This window comes from Stereum hirsutum (assembly GCF_000264905.1).
Source record: "Stereum hirsutum FP-91666 SS1 unplaced genomic scaffold STEHIscaffold_8, whole genome shotgun sequence".
NCBI lineage: Eukaryota > Fungi > Basidiomycota > Agaricomycetes > Russulales > Stereaceae > Stereum > Stereum hirsutum.
The window spans coordinates 896,034-912,944 of record NW_006763138.1 but is presented as its reverse complement, the minus strand read 5'-3'; the positions used below and the strand labels follow the sequence as shown (position 1 = coordinate 912,944).

At 53.0% G+C, this 16,911-nt stretch overlaps 6 protein-coding genes across 6 annotated transcripts; 4 read left to right on the top strand and 2 right to left on the bottom strand.

Annotated features, from left to right (window-relative positions):
- Positions 1–428: 428 nt before the first annotated feature.
- On the top strand, positions 429–1,233 carry STEHIDRAFT_58127 (uncharacterized protein; the record flags this gene model as incomplete). The annotated part of the gene is made up of 3 exons (XM_007304524.1): positions 429–708; positions 803–904; positions 1,088–1,233. 3 exons carry the CDS (start codon positions 429–431, stop codon positions 1,231–1,233), a joined length of 528 nt encoding a protein of 175 aa, XP_007304586.1.
- Positions 1,234–1,808: 575 nt separating this feature from the next.
- STEHIDRAFT_131682 (uncharacterized protein) lies at positions 1,809–2,939 on the bottom strand (the record flags this gene model as incomplete). Its single annotated transcript, XM_007304839.1, has 5 exons — positions 1,809–2,048; positions 2,137–2,241; positions 2,423–2,590; positions 2,648–2,677; positions 2,769–2,939. 5 exons carry the CDS (start codon positions 2,937–2,939, stop codon positions 1,809–1,811), a joined length of 714 nt encoding a protein of 237 aa, XP_007304901.1.
- A 740-nt stretch (positions 2,940–3,679) lies between these two features.
- On the top strand, positions 3,680–5,567 carry STEHIDRAFT_59109 (uncharacterized protein; the record flags this gene model as incomplete). The annotated part of the gene is made up of 6 exons (XM_007304591.1): positions 3,680–4,032; positions 4,096–4,117; positions 4,224–4,394; positions 4,536–4,738; positions 4,843–5,101; positions 5,196–5,567. 6 exons carry the CDS (start codon positions 3,680–3,682, stop codon positions 5,565–5,567), a joined length of 1,380 nt encoding a protein of 459 aa, XP_007304653.1.
- Positions 5,568–8,012: 2,445 nt separating this feature from the next.
- On the top strand, positions 8,013–8,662 carry STEHIDRAFT_58585 (uncharacterized protein; the record flags this gene model as incomplete). Its single annotated transcript, XM_007304558.1, has 2 exons — positions 8,013–8,321; positions 8,375–8,662. 2 exons carry the CDS (start codon positions 8,013–8,015, stop codon positions 8,660–8,662), a joined length of 597 nt encoding a protein of 198 aa, XP_007304620.1.
- A 3,100-nt stretch (positions 8,663–11,762) lies between these two features.
- Positions 11,763–13,676, bottom strand: STEHIDRAFT_122015 (Rhodanese-like protein). Its single transcript, XM_007304838.1, has 7 exons — positions 13,587–13,676; positions 13,331–13,536; positions 13,217–13,235; positions 12,940–13,044; positions 12,354–12,869; positions 12,121–12,181; positions 11,763–11,946 (listed from the first exon to the last, which is right to left on the bottom strand). The coding sequence occupies exons 1-5, from the start codon at positions 13,611–13,613 to the stop codon at positions 12,807–12,809; spliced, it is 420 nt and encodes a 139-aa protein (XP_007304900.1). The 5' UTR covers positions 13,614–13,676; the 3' UTR covers positions 11,763–11,946; positions 12,121–12,181; positions 12,354–12,806.
- Positions 13,677–13,860: 184 nt separating this feature from the next.
- On the top strand, positions 13,861–15,112 carry STEHIDRAFT_131679 (uncharacterized protein; the record flags this gene model as incomplete). Its single annotated transcript, XM_007304837.1, has 5 exons — positions 13,861–13,896; positions 13,970–14,344; positions 14,411–14,691; positions 14,859–14,920; positions 14,982–15,112. 5 exons carry the CDS (start codon positions 13,861–13,863, stop codon positions 15,110–15,112), a joined length of 885 nt encoding a protein of 294 aa, XP_007304899.1.
- Positions 15,113–16,911: the final 1,799 nt, after the last annotated feature.

Here is a 16,911-nt window from a genome sequence, read left to right as displayed (position 1 = left end):
GGGAGCGTCGCTGGGAGTTTCGGTGGCTCTGAAGACGATCTAGCAGCCGAAGGCGTACGTCCTGGAAGTGTAATCGATAGAGAGGATTTGGAGACGGGGGCTGGTAATGAGGCGATAGGCGACGGGGTTGGGAGAGCGCGGAGGTCGTCTACACGAGATAGGGACGGAAATGGACGGTCGAGTGCTAGACATAGACGGTGGTCTTCTCGAGGCGTTGAGGAAGGGAACGGTCACGGTATGTTTGCCATCTTACGTCCTTTCCGAGCATTTCCTCTCTTTCTGCACTCGAATTCGGAATACAACATGCCCTCATGCTCCACGCCGCCCTCCTGTCTGTCTTTGTTTTTTTGTTGGCGCCGACGCTGACCACGACCTCTTATCTGTCCATTCCTTCATTCTTGACCTTCCTTCCTACCTGACTTTCCGACATGAACGCCCACTCTGATATCGAATCCACTCATCACAACAATTTTCGACCTGCAGACCGAGAACCACAACCAGAAGCCCCAACATCATCCGCCACCTCCATCACCGCTTCGACCTCCCCACATCCACCCCCTCCTTCTCATGACGACCGATCGAAATGGTCGCTCTACCCCGCACTCGTTCTCGAGAACACTGGAAGCGTGGCGCGGGATCATCTAGCGTCCGAACGGACGTTCCTAGCCTACGTACGGACGAGTCTTGCGTTCGCCAGTGCCGGTGTAGGTGCGTCGATCATGATTATCTATAATACTCTAAGTTTTTATCCACGTTCGGAAAGACTGACTGACCAGATCTACGCCTTTTTAAAAAAAATTAGCTCTCGTTCAACTGTTCGCTATCACATCTGACACACTGGTGAAGTATGCCAGGCCTATGGGAGCGACGATCATCCTCATTGGCTTTGGCATGTTATTCATCGGTACGCGCTCTGATCTCAATCCCAAACAGACCCGCCGTGGGCTATATATGTTGTCCCAAACCCACCATCCTTCCCGCCTTCCCTCCGCCTTATTCCCGCTTCTATCGCTCGTAGCACCGTTCCCCATCCCATTCATAACTTACTCATACTCATACTCAAACTCAAACGCCCACTCTATCATAGGTACGACGCGCTACTTCCGCGTCCAGAACGCGCTCACGCAGGGATACTTCCCCGCCGCGCGAATATCGATCGTGCTCAACGCGGTCCTGCTCTGCGCGCTCATCATCGTCGTGTTTGCGATCATACTCCAGGTTCGGGCGCGTTGAGGTTTTTTTTTTCTTTCTTTTTTTTGGTTTGTTTGTTTGTGGGGTTTTTGTTTGGTCGGGATGGATGGGCTTTTCCTTGGTTTTTTGTCGGGATGTAAGGGAGTGGATAGACGGAGGTTGGAGGGCGGCGGATGGGGGATGGGGACGACACGGTCCGGAGGTTCGCGTTGATGGTGGGTTCGGGAAGACGAGTTGGGCGTCACGGAGTCGTGGTTGATCGTGATACAGGCGAAGGGCGCTCGCGTTTGCGTCTTCACTATCTTCTACACACTACACACTGTAGCTACCTTATGCCCTTTCTATCTTGTATAAAACTGTATTCATAACATCTCCGCACGCAACAGCTACTTTCTCTTCGCATAATACCGGACGTTCACCGCTGCACCTTGCCGGGCGTGTACCCAGAGTGTCCCTTCATACTTCACCGTTCTTAGACGATCGTTCGCAGTCAGACGCAGCGCGAGCAAATAAAAATAAGTGCATTGTTCGCCATCAATGACTTTACGCCCAACCAAGCACAATTCGCACCACACACCCACCCTCCCCTCCCCTTCCCTTCCCCTTCACACATCGCCTCACTCATCCTTCTCAGCCTCCTTCGGCGCCTTACCCTGCTTACTCTCCTTCCTCGCCTCTCCCATCTCCGTCGGCTTCGGCACATCATCCCCCTCGCTCTGCACCGTGCCTTTATGCGCGCTACGGTCTGTCGGGGGTGACTTTTGTTCGACGGGGGAGGATTCGGAGGGGGAGCCGGAGGATTGGGCGGGGGAGCCGGAGGAGAATGTGTCGTCGGTTTTGTCGCTGGAGTCGGATTTCTATGGAGAGGAAGGGGGTTTGTGAGTATGAGTGCCAGTGCGGGATGCGCGAGGGGGTTGGACGAGAGATTCGGGACTCGGGACTTACCTCTTCCTTGTCCGCTGGAGCTTCTGTGCTTTCAGCGGAGGTCTTGGGCTCCCCCTTTGCCTCGCGGACCTCGGCGTCGTGGGCCTCTTTCGGCGCGTCGGTCTCCTGTACGTACGCACACACGGGTTTCAGCATTTCGGTCCAAAGAGGCAGCGAAGGCAAAAGAAAGTGGAAAAAAATGGTGACGGAAGCAAAATGTTAGGACAGGGGCGAAAGTGAAGTGGGATACGAAATACAGATTATCGAAAAGTAAAAGTTCGGTCACGGATAGGACATAAAAACTGACCTCGCTACGCGTCAAAGAGTCCTTCACTTCCGAAGCGGACTTCTTCGTCCCCTCGTCGTCGGTGAGAACGGGCTCGGGCTCGCTCTTGTGCGCCTCGTCCGTCTGGCCGATCTTCTCGTTGACGTGGTGGCCCTTTGAGCGGGCTGCAGGGGATAGAAGGTAGCCGCACTATACATTCCGCATATAAGTGAAGAGAGACATGCTCGGAGGTATGATATGACGTACGAGGGGGAGGAAGACGACAGCGGAGCCGACCTGTTGTGCGTACACGAGACAGAATTGATATTCACACCAGTTAACACACTGTCATCATCATCTTCAGGGTGTGAGCCGACAAGGAACATACCATCCAAGTCAAATCGCTTCCCCCGCTCTTGTGTGCGCCATGAGCCTCACTGGCCATACCCCGCCTCGCCAAAGCGCGTCCTGTCGCGGCGGCGACGTTCGAGCGCGAAGACGCCGAGGCAGCACGGAGCGACGAGAGCGAGAGAAAACGACGAGAGATGCGGGCGGACATTGTCGTTGTGAATGGGCTAGCGTGTTTTGTTTTTTGTTTTGGGATTTAATGGAGGGGCGGAGAGGGACGTGGGTGAGTTGATGCGGGAGGAGACGGAGGGGAAGTGGTTCGCACGCTGGGAAATGCGTTCGGGTGACGTCAGCGTCGTATGCGAGGACATATGTGGCGCCGCTCTCGCCGTCGGGCGCGTCTTTGAGGTCGCGTACGGGCGCTGCGGTGGCGCTTAAGGAGATTCAAGGGATACATCGTGGAAGACGAGAGAAAGAGCGTGGAAGCCTGTTCAGGATGGCGTCGACGACGAGTCAACTGCACTTCTTCGGCTGTTACTTGACACGAGGTGGCTAGAAATGATATGGCTCGGATGTGGCCCGATTAAGCAGTGTGGCCCACGATGGATGGATGTCACTCGCGTTCTGTCTCTGCATAGATGTATATATCCATACAATAAAGAGTTGAGACGGCAGCGGTCGAAAGCGAGCGGCAAGGCGCGCCTCCGCCTGGCGGCGAGCGTGAGGACCATAAAGGGCAATCTTTAAGGCTCGATCGGGACGGTCCACGGCGTGACAGTCCGCCGTTTCGCCACTTATTATCTGGCAAGTAACGCTTCCGGTCAATCACATCCTCTCTTCGTTCTCGACACCCACCAGTCGATGTCCACACACTCTGTCCTCGCTCTTCGCAACATCTTGCGCTCGGTTTCACCTCCACAGGAACACTTCGTCTCTACAGATCCCGCACAGATGTCTTCGAGCTCATCGTCTTCGGCGGCTGCTGCTGATCACGATCCTGCTCTTGCCACATCCTCTTCCAGCCATAACTTGAAGAGACTTGCTTCTCCGACCTTTGAAGGTTTTGAAGGAGACAGCAGGAAGAGGGCCAAGACGAATGGTAATTCCGTAGATGCGGACACAGACCTACCCCAGACAAACCCCGCATTGGCCAATGCCACTCAGGCTGTAGCAGTCTCCACCCAACCGACACCGTCATCTGCTTTGCTCGATGACCTCGAACAGGAACTGCTCTGTGGTTGCTGTTCTGCTCTACTCTACAGACCTGTGATTGTACTTCCTTGTGAACATTACTTTTGTGGAAGGTTTGTTCCACCTCCTTTATCACTGCCTCTGTCACTCTATTGACCACCGCGCTCGTCACTTAGCTGCTGCTCACTTTGGGTCCGAGTAAGCTCTCATTACTGCTCATTATGTGTACCCCCCTGTGCTTCCCACCATAACTCCATTCAATGCGCATATACTAACTCCCACTTCCTCCCTCCCATCATTCTAGAACGGCGGCACCAATTGCCCCGCATGCCGTGGCCTCTCCACCTCCGTCACCCCATCTCGCATCCTTCAAGTCATGGTAGACGTTCTTCTCCGTGCCGACCCGTCTCGTGGCCGTACAGACCGGGAGAAGCAACAAGCCGACGAGATCTACAGACCTGGTCAATCTTTCCGCGTACGTACTCCCCCTTCCTCCTCCTCGTACACCTTTGCCCGACAATCCTTGCCACTCATGCTCTTTCCCTTGTGCTGCGCTGTGCGCGAATGCCTCTCGCTCACCATCCCCCCTTTCTCTCGCTTGAATTGTGTCGCACAGATCCCAACGCCACGCGAAGCCTCCCCAGAACCGACGATACCCCAGACCGGTGGCGAATACGCACGGCCCTGTCCCCACTGTCTCGCCGGCAACAGATATGGCTGGCGTTGTCCGCGTCCTGTCCCAGATCCCAACTCTGACCCCGATAACGCATGGCACGTCGACGACGGTTCTCCCCCGGGACACGGTTATTGTGGCAACTGGTGAGTCCCCCCTCCCCCTTCCCTCTCCTCTCCATCCTAGCCCCTCTTTCTCAAATCGTTACTGACGTATTTATGTATGCGTCGGCGCTCTACAACACTAATAGCGAGAACCTGCTCGCGCTAACGGCGCCGACGACGACCAAATGCGACATGTGTCAAGTCTCCTTCTGCGGGATCGGCATCCAGAATCGATGCGTCGCTTTACCGCTCATGGCACAGCACCCGCACGGTCTTTCGGACGTCGGAGACCTGATCCAGTCGAGCGAGGTGTATGACGCGTTTGATGGGAATGCGGTGGAGGTGGAGATCATGCTTGATTATTTTACGGCGAAGAGGATATCGCCGAGGGACGTTTATCGGGAGGTGTGTGCTTCTCCTCCGCCTCCGCATCCAGTCGAATCGTTGCTCATCTCTGTTTTTTGGGACTGGCTGGTGGTTTACGTTCATCGGCCGGTAGATCGTCGAACATATACAAACCCAACCTAATAAATTCCAACCCCTCATCGACCTCGACCTCTTCCTCGACGTCCACGCCGTCGCTCCCGGTCCAGACCCGGGCCCGAACCCACCCAGGGAACGGATCTGCAGACTTTGCGCTACGGAGATCGTGCTCTGGGGATTGAAGGACTGGTGGATCAGAGAGAGGAGGAAGGGGGAGTTGGATAGGAGTGTTACGGAGAGGAGGGATTGTGTGGATGGGGCGGGGTGTAGGAGGCAGAGGGAGCATGGTGAGTTTTTTCTTTCTTTCTTTCTTCCTTGTGGGGTGTGGAATCTGGATGAAGTTGAATTAATCGTTGTACCACCATTCAGCGCACGCGAAGGAATGTGAGTCGGATTTCTGCCCTTATTTACTCACACATTCTCTTTTACGTGCCCTGATACTGACTCGATCTCGTCCGTACAGTCAACCACATCATCAATTCGCTCCCACTCGACACCGACCCAGAACCCGTCCCTCCCCCAACACCCTTCCGTGGACCCGGCCCTCTTCCTCCTATGGACTCTACAGACGCCGACGCCGACGCCGATTCAGAAACAGAATTTATCACGGCCATGCCTCGAACGCCAGCCGTAGAAGCACTTCTCGCACATGTAGCTGCTCATCGTCACGATCATCATCATCATCACCCTCAACACACTCACCACGCACATCTTTCATCCAACGCTAACACCAACAATACCAACGCTGCCGCCACCACTTCTACCCATCTGCCAAACGCCCCTGCATCCACATCGCAAGACGGCCGACACTCACACTCACACTCACATCCACACCCACTTCCACTTCCACTCCCGACCGCAAACGAGACAGGCATGCAGATGGAGTTTTATGTCGAGTTTACACCGGAACCGTCGCCTACGCCTTCGCCTTCGCGCACGCCGCTTGAATTACCGGAACCTCTGCATGGTCACTTACCGGAACCTCTGCATGGTCATGGTCAGTTACCGGAGCCTCTCCATGGTCATGATCACTTACCGGAGCCTCTGCATGGTCCTGGTCGAGTAGCATCTGCGGGAGGGTCATCTGAGCCTGGGTCTGGGTCGTCGTCGGCTACGAGGACGGGATCGGGTGGGGATGGTGATGTTGATGCTGATGTTGATGCTGAGGAATGGGTCGGGGAGCAGAGTCAGAGTCATACCCAGGCTTCATCCTCGTCATCGCGGGCAGTCTATTCGCAGCTTGCGACGCCGACCGCGGCAGGGTTCGTGTCGAATTCACAAGCGCCGACTGAGATAGTGTATCATGGCATTGGCTCGCAAGTGCGGTCTGAAATCGGGTACACGAACACGAACACGAATACGAATACTACCACGAACTCGCAAGCGCCGACTGAGGTTGTGTACCCGAGTTCGCAGGCCCCAACTGAGATCGTGTACCCGAGTTCGCAGGCTCCGACGGAGATTGTGTCGTCGCAGGAGAGGAGGGATCCGTATCATGCGGGGGTGAGTGCTGAGCTTGGGAGGCTGTTGAATGGGTATGTGGGGCCTGCGTATGGAATTGGACATGGGCATGGGCATGGAGGGACGGGGATGGGACATAGACGGGGGGAGAGCGCGTCGGAGGCGGCGGTTGCGGTTGCTCTGGCGTTTAGAGAGGGAGATGACGGAGATGACGATGAGGGGGAGGGGGAGGGGGAGCGTGGAGAGCATGGTATGGATACGGAGGAGGATTTCGTGTTTGGGAGGAGGGCGAGGGAGGAGGCGAGTGCGAGTGCGGATGCGGCGGCTGATTTGGCGGAGATTATGGAGAGGAGGAGGGTTGCGGAGGGGTACGGATATGCGTCTTGAGGCTTGATGCTTGAAGAGCAGGTATTGAAGAGGCACAATGTAGTCACAATCGCAATACATAACTTAAGGTAGGTCCGTTATGAGTCTTTTTCTGTTTGTCTTCGTGGGAACGTTCTATAAGCATTATCACCATCATTCATGTTTTCAGTTTTTCTTCTTCTTCTTTTCTTTTTGCATTGTGTGGAGGTCATTCGGTTCCGTTCTCACTTTTCACTTTCCGTTTTTTCCCTTGCTCCCTTCTTGATTGTGCTTTGCCTCTCAATCGCTCAGTGTACTCCACATACCAACCAATCACTCTCTTCCCTCCTTTCCTTTCCTTTCCACTATCGTCTCGTCTCATTCATCCCGTCCGTCAGTCCGCCCACTCGTTCTCGTCCGTTCATCCATCCATCCACTCGTTTCCTACACATATGCTTCCTTGTAGCTCCCATACCATCCCATACCGTTCCCGTTCCTTCTCAGTTCTGGATCGCGCCTTTTTTACCTTCTGGTCTGCTGCATTACTTACTTACCCCTCTTACGTGTTATTAGACCGTTGCGTGTATGAGCTTCATTACGACTTTTTGAATGAATGATTTATTATATTTCTGCGTGCGTTGGCCAGTGTCTCTATGAGAGGCAGCCATCTTGGGCCACTGTGGCGTTAGAGTAAGTGCACGGGCGCTTGAGGTGTACTTGGGCGTTGGGCCAACTCTCCGGCGCTTGATTGAGGAATCTTCACGCTTGTCTCTCACTTCGCACCTCCTCTACACCGGGTATTTGCTTTTGTCCACCTAGATTCCAAAGCACTCTATGGTCATGGAACAAACAGAACGAGACCCAGATATTGCGCTTAGTGGCGACACTGACGGTGGCCAGCTCGCTGCGAACTCTGATCACGACGATACGCCAAACATGACGGGCATGGATGAGCTCGTCAGACTGATGCGAAGGCAGACTGAGCTCACGGAGCGACTCTTGGCTAAGGCTGGAGAGAAAGCAGACAATGTGGCAGAAGATATCCCTCAGAGTTCGAGCGTGCCACCCGGAGACGTCTCGCGTGAGATCCTCGACGTTTTGCGTAGCATGGACGAGAGACAGAAGGCTTCAGGTACGCATAAAATCTGTGTTTCCATTCCCCCGAATCCCTGATATTCACGTTCATTGCTGGTACACAGACGTGTCGAAACAACCGATCCCTCAGGCTCCTGCGACGAGTGCAGCGGCTTGGTCCCCGTTGCTTCGAGCACATTTGGATCACATACAGCCAACGGTGGATCGATGGAGAGGAACGCTCGATACTATACTGGTCTTCGTGCGTAGCGTTTCGCGCTCGTGCAAGTGATCATCCTGACAGTTTTTGACTAGGTTGCCCTCTTCTCGGCCATTGTCACGACGTTTTTTGTGCAGTCGCTCGAGGGATTATCGCAGGATCCCGGTGACAGGACGAACGAGCTGCTACTCAACCTAACTGAACTTGTCATCGCCGTTAGTGGGGTCAACGCGTCCCACCTTACCATTCAGCCGCCCACAGCTTTTGAGCCCGAAGAGAGTGCAGTCCGTCTCAATTTCTATTGGTCTATTTCTCTAATCCTCAGCGTGAGATGCAGTCATATTTTGCCGCATCGATTGAGGCTCACCAGAGTTATTCAATAGATTTCAGTGGCCGCTCTTGCAGTCACCAGCCGAGGCTACGTCGCCATGCTCACTCGATCGCGCCACACCCAGGCCCACAAGAAACTTGGCGATTTGCACCGTCGTTGGCTGCACGCAAACAAATTGCTTGCTCCTGCTGTCGAATTTTTGCCGCAGTTTCTGATTCTCCCTATCATCCTCTTCGTTGTCGGCTTGCTGGACAACATTATTTCTAGCTCTCTGCCGCTCTCGGGCTCGCTAGCCCCGATTTTCATCGCTGGTGTCTTATCTGCTATTTTCGTTGCCTCAGTGGCGGCATATACCATCTGGACGGTGTGCCACGGCAAGTTATACCCGGACATATCTCCTTTTCAATCCACAATCTCACAGTTACTAATCTTGCATGGCCCCTTAATGGGTCAGTGTTTCAAGCGTGTCCAACGTTGTCTCCTCCGTTATTGGAAGACATTGACATCTGTGCCTGTATGGATCCGTAGTCATCCTTCAGATGAACTGTCTGTCTCCTATGCGGCATCCGCTGATGGTGGCGGGGACTCTGACTCGATCTCTGGACAAGAACAGACCGATGCGTTGAAAACAGATGGCCAGGATTCAGGTCTCGCACCTCACGATGTGGAAGCTTTCTATCTGACCCTGCAGGCCACCCATGATGATGATGTCATCGACCAAGCTGTAGCAGTATACACTGCGTTGACATTACACTCTTCGACCTATTCCAGACCGCACACAGACGCTGATTGGTTGTTTCCTGCAACCTATCAGATTGATTTACTTGCTTTCATGTTATCAGATGAAGCCAGTATTCGCACCAACCTCAGCGCAGCAACTTTCATAGCAAATATGTTCTACTCCGAGCCCCGTGGTGTGAATCCTGTGTCACACGCTCGTCATTCTCGGGCATCATACTCTAAGTTGGAGGTCGTATACCTCCTGCCGCTAGTCAAGAGGGCTGCTGAGATATACTCTACAGCTGCGACGGGGCATGAACACTCACATGTCCTTTGGAATTCTCCCTTTCCAAAAGCAATATGTGCGCTCGTTGATTCACAGAACATGGTTGGAGATCTCACGTACTCCCTTCGTGGAACACCAGTCATCTGGTTTCTGCTGAATAACATACCATATGTGCAGGCTTGTGCTTCTCCACAGAAGCCTTTCAAAAACCATTCAATAAACATGTTTCTTTGGGAAGTCTTTCATTCTGAGGCTCTACGACTGACACGAGCCCGATCAGATTTTAGTTTAGAAGAAGCAGTAGATCATCTTCTCAAGCCTTGCGAGGATATGTGGCCCCAAAGTCACTATCTGAATTTCTTTCATTTCCAGAAAATTTCAGCCGAATTCATGGCCTCGGGATTGATGTGGACGAGAGCCAACCCTACTCGGAGGATAGCCAAAGCTTTCATACAGTGGTTCACACGGCGGCGGCGCGAAGCCTCCACTGTTCTTTCGTTCTATGGCATCTCTCCTGCCTTGCCTCATGTCATCAAGATAATAAGCACAGAATTCCAGTGGACCCAGAATGATGGGCAGCCCACTTGTTCTGTACCTGCAGCCAGCGAGCAACGCATCGTGGACGGCTTTGACTGGTTGTCATTTGTTCTCCAGGAAATTAATTTCATATTGGCCTCGGAACTTGAAGACCATGCGAACTTAGGACTGACTGAATTTCTGGTGTTCATGAGAACGTGCATTGAAATGATACAGCTTCTCCAGGCCTTCGACCGTTACCTTCAGCAAGTTCCTATTCATGCATGGTGGTACGGCGCTACACCGTTCAGCCATGCAGCCAGGTCCTCGGAACATGCCCAATCTACTAATTTGTGGTGCTCAAGCTTATGCTGGCTCCGAGAGCATATTAAATGCTCTGTCGAACTTGTGCGGAAGAAGGCACCATATACGAGGCTAGATGTCGCTTCGTGGCGAAAATTGGTTCAGATTTTGACGGCAGAAGTGGTAACGAGAGACCCCTGGCTGCATGCTGAGTGGACCCCGGAGAGCCATCGCGAACGAGTGCAGCGGGATGTTTTGAAAGCCTTCGAATGGTTGTGTCCGGACCCTTACGCTTCAAGTATGCATCCTCTTTCTTCCATTTTTCCCGATGACTTGCTGATACACACACTCCCATATCAGTGATTCCTATACCTTGGTCGTGGCTTGAAGAAGGCACCTTCGGAGATTCAGAGAGTGTTTAGATGATCGTGGGTAGTATACCGAAGTGCCGCATCCAGACGGATATGTATATTTCTCTTCTTTTTCTTTTGCTGTATCTCCCGTCAACTTCTCGTCGTAGTCCGTTGACCCCTCGATCTCTTGAGTATGAATACCGCCTGCTGTACCGTACATCTTTGGCGATTCGCTGGGTGTCCAATTGTCTATCTGCCGACAATTTACTTGTCTACATGTTTCGAGCTGGACCATTCCGACTCGCCAGTCTAATGCATGAGTTGAGGTCATCTGAAAAGGAGCTGAATGCTCGCACAACAATCGTTTTGTGTGAGTGGTTGAACGACGCTTCGGACTCCAAGTGCCACTTCGGCGCCACCTGGAACAAATTCGGCAGGCTCATGTGGCCCACAACTGTTGAGCTCGCCGAGCTGCAAACCACCACCACCACTACCATCTTATTTTCTCCTGAACAGAGTACGGGTCCGTCACTTCGTCGCAATTCCCAGACCTCTGTCTCATTTCCACGCTTTTCTGAATAACATTGGTGTTTGTCGGACGGAATTCCTCCACATCCACATTCACGCACCATACGTACCTCACATCTAAACCCCAATCAAGGATTCGTATATTCACCAAAATAATGAGCGACGCGTCAACATCTACGAATCCACCAGCGGACCAGAAAGACGACTCGAACTCTCCTACGTATCGTCGTCCGATTTATCAGGCGGATACGACGGGGAGTCTATGGGGTGATCTCGTCGGTGCTGTGAAGGTGCGTTTGGACTCCTAGACCTCGAATGAATGAGAATGACTTTCGCTGACGACTTTTTTCTAATTCTCTTCATTCATTTTAACGTCCGTCTTTACGGGAATTGTTCTCACTCGTCCTCCTCTCCTTTCCCTTTCCCTCTCCTTCTCATCCCACCCGCTCATCTTCATCCCACAACGCTCCCGTCGCCTCTCCATCGCACTCACACGTCCCTGGAAAGGGCAGCGCATCTCCCTAAAAGATGATTCCCAAAACCTAGGCCAGATGCCCTGTGCGCGGAAGAGCCTCCTGAGCGGCATCGCGAGCGGGACGGGAGTGGGCGTGTTGAGAGCTATGAACGTCGGTGCGTTTCTCTTTCTGTATCTTTCTTTTGGGGTTGCTCTGCATGTATACTGCGACTATGATGTCGTTCGAGTCTGGCTTTATCTGAGGGTGTTCTGCGTCTACCTCTTTGCCACGGTTCTACTATTTGATTCCTTGGTCGTCTGTCATGCTGATTTTATATGTGGTTGACTAGGTATAATGCCGGCTTGCAACTGGGCCGTCGCGACGTTCGTGCTCGTCTCACTCGGTTCATGGTACGTTCCTCTCTCTTCCTTCTCGCTTCTACCGCCATCCATTCCATAAATACACTCGTCTCATCGAAACCTTTGCATCCTCGTTGCTCACGTACTTCATGCCCAAACCACAACCACAACTCGACTCGACCCAACTTAACTTGACTCGACTGACTTGGATGTAATTCCATAGGCACATATGCCAGAACGCGATCAACGAGGAACGGAAGAAGGTGCAGCATGTCGTGGAGGATATGCCGAGGAGGATGTTGAAGAAGCCGAGTGGGACGGAGGGATCGAGTGGTGATTTGGAGGGTCCAAGGCCTTCATGAATTTGAGGATGAGCGACTCAATCGCCATGAGAGGACGCTGAGATGCTGTGGACACGGAGGTCTGGAGGCAGGGTTGCACCAAGCCTCGTACTGAGACTATTCATGTCAGTCTATATCTCAAGATGCTCACAAAATTATCCCCTCCTAATATTATGCCGCTACTCATACACCGATGTTCATACATGTGTATGGTGACAACCCCTGGCGATATATAACCCTCCGATGACTTGACCTCGCTCGCCAACACGATGGTACCGTCCCTTATGCTACAGGTTGAATTTATATATGAGCCCTATGAGGGTAATGTCGATTGTTCATGAGTTCCAATCGTTCCCCCAAACCTCTGGGTCGAAGTCTTCGATCAAAGCGGCGTCGTTCTACACAACACACATCGTATAACGACGTCAATCAAATAAGAAGCAGGACGTCAATCAAATGGGAACAGACCTTGAACTTTGCCTGGAAATCGGTGAAACCGCCTCTGAGGATGAGCACCTCGTGCGGCTGGTCTTGCCCTGCTTTCTGGAGATTATCTCGCGTCTCTGCGTATATCTAGCTTCCCAATGAAATAGCAGGGGAAGATTGACATCGATGGATGATGGTTAGATAGCCGAGAAGCGAGGCACGACGTGGTGAGGCGTAGGGAGGGAGGGTAATGGGAGGGTAACGATGCGTGAGTTGGGTGCGGTATTGAGGAAAGTAGGCGATGCGTTTATCGACGTACTCGGGCGGCCTTTGGACCCCTGCAAGAACGTTGGGAGACGTTGAGTCAGAATGTAAACGGATATGGCTGGAGAAGACGGAGCGAAGATGGTAAAGGACTTGACGTCCTACTGACCGAGCTTGGGAGAGAGCACAATGGAAGATGACGAGAGGGACATCTTTCGTTTCTTGTACAAGTTTGTCTACGGCGACATGGAAAGTCTGGGAGGGCAGATTGTGGGATCCCTTGATGTGGCCGCCGCGGTAGTCATCGTCCCGGACATCGACGATGAGGTAGTCTTTGCGAGGTTGTTTGTCGCTCTTTATTATCTGCGACAGTTCCTGATGCGAATATTGAGTTTTTTGCGTTTAACGAAAGAAAAAGAGCTCACGTCATTGGAGATATAAGTAGGCGACATGATGCTGTACTTTGTGTGCCGGGATACTGTGCGTGTGCGAGCGGCTGAGAATGTTGGCGGAAAGAACTTTCGTGCGCGGAAGAAAGACGTCATTGGCCCGGACAGGATACGTTCCTTCCTGGCTTGGGCTGCCGGAACACGCCGGTCCGTATGCGCGCGAGTCCAAAAAAGCGTCGAGAGAACGCGTCCTGCCTTCAACGTTCTCCTCATCCCCATCCACAACCAGCTCCCGTCCATACCCACCACAATGTCTCTCCCCCAGCCCGTTCCCCCCTCATGGAAGGTACGCAGACAACGTTGGACGCAGAGGACAGCATCGCTGAATCCCCCTGTTCCCATTCGTTACCGTCGAACAGGACCTTGGCAAGTCCTCCAACGACCTCCTCGGCAAGGACTACCAATTCCACGGTACATCCCTCGAGGTCAAGACCGCCACCCCTTCCAACGTCACCTTCAAGGTTGCGGGTACCCGCGACTCAAAATCCTCTGCCATCCACGGTGACATCGAGGCAAAGTACTCCGACAAGCCCCATGGCCTCACTCTCTCCCAGGCCTGGACCACCTCCAATGCCCTCCGCACTTCCGTCGAGCTCGAGAACCAGATCGCTAAGGGTCTCAAGCTCGATGTCGGCACCACCCTCCTCCCCGACAAGGGCACCAAGAACGCCCTCTTGAACGTCACCTACAAGCAGCCTGGCCTCCACTCGCGCGCCGTCCTCGATGTCTTCAAGGTATGTGTTCTAACCATACCTACCTCGTAATGGCCGCCTCTTAATTCGTCAAATCGCGTCACTCAGGGCCCCACTTTCACCGCTGACACCGTTCTCGGCCGTGATGGTTTCCTCGTCGGTGCTGAGGCTTCGTACAACGTTACCGAGGGCAAGGTCACCCGCTACGCCGGTGCCATCGGCTACTCCGCCCCAGAGTACGCCGTCACCCTCCACGGTCTCGGTAACCTGTCCACCTTCGCCGCCAGCTACTACCACCGCGTCTCCCCTGACGTCGAGGCCGGCGCCAAGGCCATCTACGACACCAAGGCCACCACCCAAGGCGTCAGCCTCGAGGTCGGCACCAAGGCGTGCGTATCTTTTTTTATATTTAAATGTCAAATCTCCTGCTGTATCATTATATGACTGGAGGACTGTTGGACGTTGAACTGACCACCCGATTTTGCTCCGCGCTTTCGCCGCGTTTCCTACACGCGTCGATTATTTTTCATGCGCCCGCACGTTCCACGTTCTCCAGTTACCTCGACTCCGCCGCCTTCGTCAAGGCCAAGATCAACAACTCTGGTGTCCTCGCTCTCGGTACGTACACCCTCATCCCTTCATCGCATTTCCAATGTAATACTCACTTTCCCGCACACAGGCTACACCCAGGCCCTCCGCCCCGGCGTCAAGGCCTCCTTCGGCCTCGCTCTTGATACCCAACGCCTCAACGAGGCCTCTCCCGCCGGCCCCGCACACAAGGTCGGCGCCAGCTTCGTCTTTGAGGCTTAGAGTGGCATTAGTGTGTAGACTTGCGCTCGTGACAGTGCACTACGCATTCTCTCATTTTGTCTCTTTGTTGTTGTTATGGGGTTTCGGCCTTTGAGAATACTTTATCGTAAACTTTGCTTGACACTCTGAGTCCGAACGTGCATAGACGTAGACGGGACACTGTTCGCGTTGTTCTTACCGGACTATCGACAACTCTATTGCCTCAAGCTGCGGCCAGCGAATAATACTGGCCAATGCATGACGCATGAACACAAGCGACCAGTCCGGAGAGGGTTCGAGGGTTTCTCCCCATCCTTTCCCCGCACTCGGTCGTTCGGGTGAAGTCGGAACTGGCAGCAGCGGCGCGTTCAAACCTACTCCCGCGATCTGGACTGTTCCGGAAGCGCTACTTCGCCGTTGAATTTGTGGATTGTTCGACGCTGCAGGTCAACTATAGATGGAAAGAACGGACAGGTTACTTTCCGTAACGTGCATTATCACTGTCCGCGAATTGTTCCTTGTCGAATGATTTTTACGCCGCTGTGGTACTTATAACTATATGAGACTCGCCGCTCACTCCTCGTAAACTGCTGCACCCTCTTTGACGAGATATGAGTGGACGAGGCGGAAACATTCAATTCTACTCTGACTCTCCCGGCGCCGCATCACACTGCCAAGAATTCGTGGCAATGTCACAATTGACGCTCACCACTGTAGCTGGACGGAATTTGGAAAAGAGGCTTGCTGGCAGGAGCCTCCAACTTGAAGGCCCGGCTAGTCATTCGAGGGTCAGTGGACGAGATGGTTGGTTTCATCTTTACACGAAGACTTTGATTCACACTGTACTGTAGCCTATAATTATGCTGATTAGGGACTTGGAACACCTTCTTGGCACCACGTGGTTTTTGTGCTCGAGATTGAACATAGGCATGTGCGGATGTGAGTTGGTAAAAAAGGAAGGGTCCCGTACACTACTATTATTTCCCAGCCGAAGACTCGTCATGCCATAGTACAGAAGAAGGGTTCAAGTACTGTAGTGATGGAGCGAAGCATATTTCGAGACAATACAGACACGAATAGAGGAGAACACGTCAATGTGTAAAAGGAAAGGTGAAAGCGAAGGCAAACAAGAACACATGAATTATAGAAGAGGCGTGAAGACTGAAGGAACAGCACTACGAGGACGACTTGTACGCCGCACGAGCAAAATATTGAATGAGGACAAGCATGGATTTCTTCTGGGTCGGCGAGCATCTCCACGACTCCTCACTCTTCAAGCCTTCCCTCAGTGGGGACGATACCTTGGTCATGGCTCGAAGGATCCACACCTGATGAAGCTACCGTGTCGTACATATCAGGATCGGCATTGATGTAAAACACAGGACAGGAGCATGGTGTAATGAACGAATGTACCTGAAGTGAAGGGCTCTGGGGACAACCACTTAAAAGCCTCCAATATATCTTGCCTAACGTGTTCTTGATGGGAAATCGAAGTGTTGGGTTGTTTGTCCTGCCACCACAGTGGAACTTCTAATCTCGTCTTTTTATCCGACACAGTCAGAGCCTGGATCAGCCTCTGCCACGAAGGAATATCCAGTCTCATGGAGGGCGCCTTGCGGCGGACAAGCTCGGCAGACTGGATCATCTCTGCTCGGGACATGCGGAAAGATATGCACAGCTCATTAGGTGCGGAAGGGTGCTCGGATGAGATGCCCCCAGGGTCATCATGAGAGTATGCGGCCAGTCCGGAGGTATCATCAAATGCCCGCAAAAGCTGGAGCGTGGTGATGCATGTTTCTATGTGCTCCAAAAGTTGTCTG